This window comes from Humulus lupulus, chromosome 9 (genome assembly GCF_963169125.1).
Source record: "Humulus lupulus chromosome 9, drHumLupu1.1, whole genome shotgun sequence".
Taxonomy (NCBI): domain Eukaryota; kingdom Viridiplantae; phylum Streptophyta; class Magnoliopsida; order Rosales; family Cannabaceae; genus Humulus; species Humulus lupulus.
In genome coordinates, this window is record NC_084801.1 from 50161872 (window position 1) to 50171696 (window position 9825).

Sequence of the window (9825 nt, forward strand, 5' to 3'; positions counted from 1 at the left end):
TCACATCTGCATTACCTTCAACTGAGAACAATGAGATGACTCAGACGCCAAAGTTTGAACCAACTCTTCCTTCTCCATAGCCAACTGCAAGAAAAAAATGTACAGTAGTTGTTTCATTAGTAAAATAATGATATAAACAAACATCATCTGATGTACTAGTTTTGCTCGAAATAGTAAATCTTTTGAGCAGAAAAATAACAAATCATGCAAGAAATGATTTAAGAAAATGATTAGATAGATGATACCTCTGCAATTAATGCATTAATGTTTTGAATCATTCTCATCTGATCAGGAGGTATATTTGAATAGCCATTGTCAGGCAACATTGAAAAATTGGAGGCATCAATTCCAATAAAAGATGTATCCTGCACTTCCTGATTCAAGGTATTGGTAATGGTATCTTCATTTTCTGTGTGGATTCAAATAGATTCAAACTAGTAAGCTTAAACACGAATGAGGTATTGGTAATATACAGTTATTCTTAATGACAATACAGCATAGTGTGATAGATAAAAAAAATTAACTGGACTTCACACCTGACCCTACAATAAAAGGTTAGATGTACAAATCAAGTGGACAACGAACTGCTGTTTAGCCTTAACAATCAAGACTAGTTTTTTTTTTTTTTTTTTTTTTTAGGGGAATCAAGACCAGTTCTTGACTAGCATAAATACCACAGGCACGAATTAGCAAAACTGATTTTTTTCATATTAAATCAAGTTTTAATCACAAGCAATATCCCAGAGAGACTTCTCAGAGTAAAAATAAGAGTCCCAAGTACGAATTATTACCTAAATCTTCGGTAGAAGTAGATTCATCCTTCTTATGTGTACTACTCTGGGTAACATCAACGGATTTTCTACCAGTGGAAGCTTTGCGTAACTTGGACTGCAACAACTTTTTCTCTGCCCAAATAATAACAAAAGAGGAATAAGTATTAATAACATGAACAGTGTCGGTGTAAATTCACATAATAGAAGAACAATGAGAATATTTTCAGACTAAGTTTCAGTTAAATTTCAAGTAATTAAATAAACACTTTCCTAATTCCAGATAATTTGTTTCCCTTTTGCCATCTTTACACCAGACTTGACAGTCCTTGATACAAATACGAATCTGTAAAGCAGTTTCAATAAACTTTAATTTGGTTCACACTCTGGCCATCAACCCCTACTTTTTCTACTCTCATTTTGGCATAAATTAGTAGCACAACCTAACATATAAAGTGACAAAAGCGATATCTTAATTCATGATATTATAACACTAACCTTCTTGAAGAGCATCAATAGTTGACTGCAAGTCCATACGATCCCTCTCTATGCTAGACAATTTCTTTCTGTAACAATTTATATTCAAAAGTTACTTCATGAAAGAATTGTGTTATATAAAATAAGTAACATTAGAAAGGTTATTCAGCACAAAGATATATGTATCTTGCCAAAGAACTGACAAAATAATAAACATAACCAAGCAAGTCACAAATCACAAAATCTCATCCACAACTAAAAAAAAATATATATATAGCATACTTTTCTTCTTGAAAATGATCTCATTTCCTTACACGATAATTTCAGCAGGCCCTTCTTCGTATTCCCCTTCATCACTCTCATTACCCTCATGTGCAGTCTCAGCCTGTCATAAATTTAACAAAGCAAATATAATTTCCTTGCTAGAATTACATATTCTCTCTGTCAATCAGCGAAAACTCAAAACATTATATAACAAGGCAAACAAAGTTCTTCTTTCCATATCAATATCTCAAACCTTTAGGTATATTATATTAATTTGGTTAGTTTTTTTATTCTTTTCTAGCAACCAATCAGCCGTTAAAACCAAAATACTCCGAGAAAGTAAAGAAAAGAAGAAAGTACCTGTTGTTTCCGAGACTCTTCGTGCCTTCTTTCATTGTTCCTCTTCTTCTTCCATCTTCTTCCATTTCATCTACATGGCCTCGAGCCCTGAACGAAAGAAACACTGGACGAAGAGTCTCTTTCTGTCTCCGTCTCTGTCTCCACCTCTGCAATCTGGTTGGGAGAGAATGAGCCCTGAATGCTGTCGCTACCATTCCTCAAACCAGTCCTCATCCCCCATCATCAAGTACCCTAACCTCAAAACCCCTTCCGGGGACCCAAAAGAGTCCAGCTTGGCTTGCTCTGCTGGTAACCGGAACCGACAAACGGGGCAGGAGTTATGGTGAGCGAGCCAGGGCAGAATGCAGTCGGGATGGTAGAGATGCTTAAAGGAAGATTTCAAGCAGGGAGAGGCGCAGAAGAATGGGTGGGCTAGGAAAAAAGAATGGGTGCGAAGAAGAGAATGGTGGGCTAGGAAAAAAGAATAGGCGGGCACCAAAATAAATTAGCGCCATTTTTTTATTTTACCACATATATGTATATAATAATACTTTTTTTGTAGTATTATATTCTTGTGTTATGCTAGGGGGTATTTGGTGTAGTGCTATGAACCTGAACCATGAGCTCCAAAGCAACAAAAGGTTGAATCTCAACCCATTACTTTTACAGAAGAAGATACCTCACACGTCCAGTTTCCCCATAACGATCCCCTAGTCATCATACTTTAGCTCGCAAACAAAAGGGTGCGAAGAGTCCTAATAAATAACAGAAGCTCTGTAAATATCCTTTATAAAGCCACTCTAGAAAATATGGGACTCACACTTTGAGATTTGAAAGCCTGTGCAACAACGTTGTATGAATTTTCAGGGGAAGGGATTGCTTGTACGTGATCCATTGAGCTCCCTGTAACCTTGGGAGACTATCTAGTCTTGGTGACCAAGATGATGGAGTTCGTGGTGGTGGACACCCCGTCGGCCTACAATGTATTTCTCGGGAGACCAACCCTAATTGGCCATCCTTTTCGAGTTTGTAATGACGGTTCAAATTGCTCTCGAATACTCCGGAGAAGATCCATCCTTTCGAGCTTGATGCTTAAGCTCGAACCTTCTTAATTGGTGCTTGATCGCCAATAGGAACAAATCACGAAACATATTAATTTATACAAGTGTTGAGCCCTTACTTGACATTTTCGAGCTTAATTACACTTTACGAGCCTACATTTCGAGGCTCATTTATGACGATTTCAAAATTTGGGTGTAACATTATTATAATGATATTTTATAATATTCAAATTTATATTAATATAAGTATTAAATATCTTGTGTTGTATTAAATTTTATTATAATAATAATATTTTCTAATATTTGAATTCATATTAATATAATTAGTACAAAATTGGGATTATATATTTCTATCATAATAATATTTAAATTTATATTCATATAATTATTAAATATCTAGTCTTGTATTATGTATTATTATAATAATAATATCTTATAATATTTGAATTTGAATTTACATTAATATAATTAATAAATATATATTTTTAATTAGTTTTAAAGCTATTAATACTAAAAATTTCTGTTATTTACATATATTTTATATAATAATAAAGATATATATATATATTTATATTTGATACAAAATTTGACATTAAATTATTGATGACATTTTGGCTATACAAATCTTCAACTATTCAAAAATTATTTTTAAGTTCATTTTTGGAGATACAAATTTTATTAATTAAAATTAACCATCATGTTATGTGCATATAATATTATAACCAGCCCATTCAATTTATTAAGATATTTATGTCTTACACAGGGCAAACGTATTATTTAGGGAAGAAAAAAAAAAGCTTCTCTTTAGAAAGGAAATTTTTATTTGAATGATTGATGATATTTTATATGCAACATTAGTATTAAATAGTTAAATGTTTTAATAATTTTGTTAATGTATTCTTTTTGGAATGCTTAGCTTTGTTCGTTATTTGTGATAGGCGAATAAAAACAATTTCTCAAGAAATTATTTTGAAATTATTTTTCTCAAATATTTTAATTATTAATTTTATATGTAATTTACTATTATATCTTTATATAGTTAATAGTTAATTTCCTATTATTTTCTTTTTACCCACTCAATTTTTTTATAATTTATTTTTATATATGTAATTTATTATTACACCCACATTTAAACACTTTAAAAAAAATTAATAGTAAAATCTATAATATATCCTCTATATCATTTGCTTCTTCCTTTGCCATAGATGAAAATTGTAATTAACTTTATATTTAATGTATTATTTTCATATATCCCCACTACAATTGAATCTGGGCTCCGTGATATGTAGTTTGCTCTTATTATAAAGAATTACTTAAAATGCATAATTGGAAAACATATCATTTAAATTAAACAATGAAAAACTTTATTACTATACATAAAATTTATTATAAATTAAGTTTTCAACCTGTACTCTATCATTCCTCTTAAAAGTTAAATCCACTCTTCGTCGCTACTTTATTAATTTTTATATTAAGAATACTGTCTAGAATTGACAAGTGTTAATAGTATCTTCTAATTGAGGCCCTGGCCCAATCTTGTTATTTACTTATTATTTTTAAGGACAAAAGATCAAGTTAATTATGTTAAAAGAGCACCTTAGTTATAAGAGGAATGATATAGTACAGAGTATATTATACAAGCGATATAGATGGTAGATTTGAATTGGTTTAAATCAATTAATTAATGAAAATTAAGACAATTAAGCACAGTAAGCACGCCCTCCACTAGTTAAAACCTAAGCCGTACACATGCAAACACAAGTACCACACACTCACTTTTTGTTGTACGGCAACATTCATACCTCTTCCAATCATCTCAACACAAGCCTGGGATTATGCATATAAAAAAACAGGTAAGTCTCATATTATTCTCTTAATTAGCTTAGGTCTTTTTTTAAAACCTATTTGAAATATTCTAAACGAAGTCTGTGACGTCAAACCCAGTTTGACAATTTCACAGACGAGAGGCACCAACAAATATAATCAAGTGTGTGATAATAATTTTTTTTATTATTATTATTGTTCATCTCTATATTTATCTATATTATCCTAAAATGTAACAAGTTACTTTATTTTGTGGTTAGAGTACAAGTAAGTACATGACAAATTAATTATAATGAGCTTACAAGTATTTGTAATCTAGTTATGACCATTTTATTTTGATATTTAATTTTGTTAATTTATTCACAACAACGCAACTAATGGCTAAGATCCACAATTTTTTTATTTAACAAAATTTTTAGCGCATACTTAATTTAATAATATCAAAAACATGATGAGATGATAAAAATCTCTATATAAACAAGCTCCATCAAAGTATAGGGTATAACCTATAAACCCAACACATTCCAACTTTTGAGTAGCCAAAAGACAATAATTAGCTTAGAGAAATACTACTACAACTCATCATGGCCACTGCAACCAAACTCCTGAACCTTGTCACAATCTCCATTTTTGTCATCTCCATCTTCACTCCCAAAGCTTCTGCACAATCCAATGAGTGCAACGCACAGTCTAACAACAGCTGCAATGACAAATCTGCGGCGCTACCACTGAAGATCATCGCCATTGTCTCCATCCTCGTGACGAGCATGATCGGCGTCTGCCTCCCTCTCTTCACCAAAAAGATCCCAGCCCTTCATCCGGACAGGAACCTCTTTGTGATCGTCAAGGCCTTCGCGGCCGGCATCATCCTCGCCACCGGATTCATGCACGTCTTGCCCGACTCCTTCGACATGCTGTGGTCGGATTGCCTGAAAGAAAATCCATGGCACAAGTTCCCCTTCACCGGCTTTGTTGCCATGTTGTCCGCTATCGTTACTTTGATGGTGGATTCCATGGCCACTGCCATTTATAGCAACAACCATAAAAAGGGCAAAACTGCTATCACTCCTCATCATCAAGGAGATGATGAAGAGGCTGTTGCCGAGAGAGATCAAGAGATGGTGGCTCCGGCCAGGCCAACCGGCCATTTTCATGGACACCATCATGGTTTGGGCAAGGAAGACAGTCCTGACACTCAACTTCTTCGTTATCGAGTCGTTGCCATGGTGAGACAATAACTAGTTTTTGTTAATTGATTAGATACGATCCAGATTCAAACTATATATAATATTAAAATGCATGTATTATTATTATTATTATTATTATTATATATATATATATTTTTATATTGGTCATATAATGTCAATTCTATCCTCAGATGGCAGTCCGTGGTGAGTAGTAATTTTCCATTTTGTGTTTGTTGATACGTGATGATCTTATCATATAGAGTAATAATGAGACCGTTATTATAATTATTCATGAAGGCGTTTAATATTCAATTGTTATTTAATTACAAGTCCATAGACTTTTCGGACCATTGATATATGAATTTACCTATAGATTAGTAATATACTTATATATTGATGTTTTTGTCAATGTGGAAAATATTGCTGGGTGCAGGTATTAGAACTTGGAATTGTCGTTCATTCCGTAGTCATAGGCTTATCTCTTGGCGCTTCAAACAACACATGCTCAATTAAAGGTCTTATTGCTGCCCTTTGTTTCCATCAAATGTTTGAAGGAATGGGTCTTGGTGGTTGCATTTTACAGGTAAACAAAATTAAATTTTAAAATAATAACTTTTTTTAGTTTATTGTACATAATAATGCTTCTCAACTGTTCATTTATGGATTTTTTTAATTTTTATTTTATGAGAAAATGACTATTTTCTTTTTTGCTATTTTTTATATTTTTTTAGTTTGTTATTTTTTAGTTTATTGTCATACTTAGCTACCACACAACTCATTCTTTTGTTATTTAATTCGTATGTATAATTTTCAAAAGACAGTACTAATTTTCTTTTTTGTCAAATTTGTATCATAATTATCATTAATTTAAAAGAAGGGTCCATCCTTTGGCAAAATGACTTACTTTTTAAAATTATTTTGTACACTAGTCTATTTTTAATAAATTTTTGCAAAATAATATCTAATAAGTTAGACAGTTACTAAAAAATTTAGACAAAAACTCCTAAAAAAATTTAAACAAAAAGGCTAATAGCAAAATGGCTTAAAAAAAGTCATTTTCACAAATTTATCTTAATAGAATAACACAAACAATACTTACGATGATATAGGATTAATATATATGTATTATATTTATATATTGACACAGGCTGAGTACAAGCTCCTGAAGAAGGCAATCATGGTGTTCTTCTTCTCAGTGACTACTCCATTTGGCATTGCCCTAGGGATAGCCATGTCTAGTATATACAAAGAAAATAGCCCAAGTGCATTGATAGCGGTTGGATTACTCAACGCTTCATCAGCTGGGCTTTTAATCTACATGGCTTTGGTTGATCTTCTCTCTGCAGATTTCATGGGCCCAAAGCTTCAAGGCAGCATCAATCTTCAGATCAAATCATACATAGCGGTCCTTTTGGGTGCTGGTGGCATGTCTGTCATGGCCAAATGGGCATGATCGATACATGTTTATATATATTAGTCATAATTGATGAACTTTAATGTATAAGTTTAAAAATCAATGTAATAAAATCTTGTGGCTATATGTAGTGTAGCTTGTTTCAATATTTCGTTTCAATTTAAGAGTCTTGTCTCTGAAAGGTCATGTATCAAAAAGTCGTCACTATTTTGTCAAGTGACGGAAAAAAGGAAAAGAAATGGTTGCTATGGTTTTAAATTTGTCATGTGGCTGTTTAATACGAGTTTGTTAATCCTTTGGCATTTTTATAGAAATATCTTTTTCTTAAAAGATAAAATTAGTTGAATTAGTTGTTTCCCTTTATTATAATATTCGGAAATGTTTGTTTCCCTTTATTATAATTCTCGGAATTGTTTGGTTTCCTTTATTTCAATTTTCGGAAACCCTCTTTCCTTTTGTGTGTTTTTTGGTCAATAATATGCTTCCTTATTTAGCATATATTGTCTCATTTTGTTTATAAAGGAAACAAAGTTTATTGCAAATATTCTGTACTTACCCAAAGTTATTTTTGGATTATTTGCTAATATTTTTTCGTGCAGCTCAAGGATTGCAATCAGGAAACTCGTTCTTAATATCATTAATTATTGTTTCCTTTTTGAGCTTGTTTTGATCCGACACAGGTCTGAGCTGTACCCACCGATATCGCATCTGTCGAATCAGCATCTTCTAAATAAGGCAACTCTTCGACAATCAAGAATATCTTCTGTGATTCTTGCCTTTATTAGAAGAATTCTTTCTCTGCCTTTGTGAGCACGAAAAAGACTCTATAAATAGGGCTCTAAAGGCAGTGAGAAAAATGAACTCTTTGGTGCATTATTCGTGAGCTTTATTGTAATATTTGTGAGAGTTCCTCTTTGTATTCAAGATCATAAGTATTCGTATGATCTTGTAGAATTATGTGTGTTTAGTTTTTAGTGGTGAGTTTATACCATGTTCATGAATGAATACACATTTTAATTTGAACACAATGTTTATAGTCTTCGGGAGAAGATTTTTACAAGCCTTGCGTCGGGAGGATGCAAGCACTCGCTAGCCATTGAAGGGAGTTCAAGTGGTTGAGCGTTTCAATCAAGATCAGATTAGTGAAGAGAAGTACAACAAGTTGCGGCAAATCTCAAGAGGGAGTCTTGTATTGTTTAAGTCAATGTTTTTGTACTTGTGATTCTTTATTAATTGGTTTTATTCTCTGGGCGTGGCCCCAAGGAGTAGGTTATCCGAAAGGGTTTCTGAACCTTGTAAAAATTCGCTGTGTTCTTTATTCTTTTGCACTGTCTGTTTATTGTCTTCAGTTTCTGTCGTGACAAGTTTGGTTTCTGTCCCGACAGAACTGTATTCTGTGTAAACAGTTAATTACCATTCCGCACTTTAATTAATTCACTTGGTTTAATTAATTTGGTAATTACTAAAAACGAAATTTCAATTGGTATCAGAGCGGGTCACTCATTTCTGAGTGTGATCTTGGTTTATTCCGTTTGTTGTTCTTGTTCTTGCAATGTCTATCTTTGTAGAAGGAGGATCTATCACTCGCCCTCCATTTCTGAATGATACAAATTATCCATACTGGAAAGTAAGGATGAAAGCTTTTATCAAATCTCTTGATGAAAGGGCTTGGAAATCAATATTGACCAGTTGGACACCACCTGTCGAGAAAGATTTGAAATCTGGTAAGACACAGGTAAAATCTGAACTTGAATGGTCTAATGAAGAAGATAAATTGTCAATTTATAATAATAAAGCTTTACATGCAATTTTTAATGGTGTTGGTGAGGGTTATATAAAATTGATTTCATCTTGTGAGTCTGCCAAAGATGCTTGGGAAATCCTTCAAACTCAATTTGAAGGAACCACTGATGTTAAGCGATCTAGGCTTGTAATGTTAACCACAAGATTTGAAAACCTTCGCATGTCTGAAAACGAAACCCTCACTGAGTTTTATGAAGAATTGTCTGACATTGCTAATGAATATTTTGCTTTAGGAGAAAAGTTGTCTGACTCTGTTTTGGTTAGGAAAATTGTTAGATCTCTTCCTGACAGGTTTCAATCCAAGATCACAGCCATTGAGGAGGTAAAGAACCTTGACACCTTGAAAGTTGAGGAATTGATGGGATCTCTTCGAACTTTTGAACTTAATCAAAAGATTCACCAAGAGAAACCAATTGCTGTGAAGGAGAAATCGATTGCCTTGAAATCTTCCAAAGAGAAAATGGAAAGCTCAGATGAGGAAGATGATGATGAAATGATCTTGTTATCGAAAAAATTTAAGAAGTTTATGAAAAAGATTGGTAACAAGAAAAACATGTCTAAATCCTCCAAAGGTAATATTTTTTTAAAACCTTTTGAATCTACTAATAAAAAAGGTATTCAATGCAGGGAGTGTGAAGGTTTTGGACATATTCAAGCTGAATGTGCCAATACCTTAAAGAAAAATA

At 32.7% G+C, this 9825-nt stretch overlaps 2 protein-coding genes across 2 annotated transcripts; one reads left to right on the forward strand and one right to left on the reverse strand.

Moving 5' to 3' along the window:
- LOC133799694 (protein BLISTER-like) lies at positions 1-2084 on the reverse strand. Its single transcript, XM_062237694.1, has 6 exons — positions 1974-2084; positions 1562-1632; positions 1269-1336; positions 792-905; positions 246-409; positions 1-84 (listed from the first exon to the last, which is right to left on the reverse strand). The coding sequence occupies exons 1-6, from the start codon at positions 2082-2084 to the stop codon at positions 1-3; spliced, it is 612 nt and encodes a 203-aa protein (XP_062093678.1).
- Positions 2085-5111: 3027 nt separating this feature from the next.
- Positions 5112-7596, forward strand: LOC133801364 (fe(2+) transport protein 1-like). The gene is made up of 3 exons (XM_062239551.1): positions 5112-5961; positions 6356-6505; positions 7070-7596. Exons 1-3 carry the CDS (start codon positions 5320-5322, stop codon positions 7373-7375), a joined length of 1098 nt encoding a protein of 365 aa, XP_062095535.1. The 5' UTR covers positions 5112-5319; the 3' UTR covers positions 7376-7596.
- Positions 7597-9825: the final 2229 nt, after the last annotated feature.

Bases quoted from the DNA above. Each gene is read 5' to 3' on its own strand.
- LOC133799694 (XM_062237694.1), bottom strand. From the start codon at position 2,084: ATGAGGACTGGTTTGAGGAATGGTAGCGACAGCATTCAGGGCTCATTC. The intron at 1,633-1,973 runs GTTTCTTTCGTT...AATTTATGACAG, and splicing joins AAAGAGACTCTTCGTCCAGT to GCTGAGACTGCACATGAGGG. The intron at 1,337-1,561 runs GTAAGGAAATGA...AAATTGTTACAG, and splicing joins GGGCCTGCTGAAATTATCGT to AAAGAAATTGTCTAGCATAG.
- LOC133801364 (XM_062239551.1), top strand. From the start codon at position 5,320: ATGGCCACTGCAACCAAACTCCTGAACCTTGTCACAATCTCCATTTTT. The intron at 5,962-6,355 runs GTGAGACAATAA...TGCTGGGTGCAG, and splicing joins GTTATCGAGTCGTTGCCATG to GTATTAGAACTTGGAATTGT. The intron at 6,506-7,069 runs GTAAACAAAATT...ATATTGACACAG, and splicing joins TTGGTGGTTGCATTTTACAG to GCTGAGTACAAGCTCCTGAA.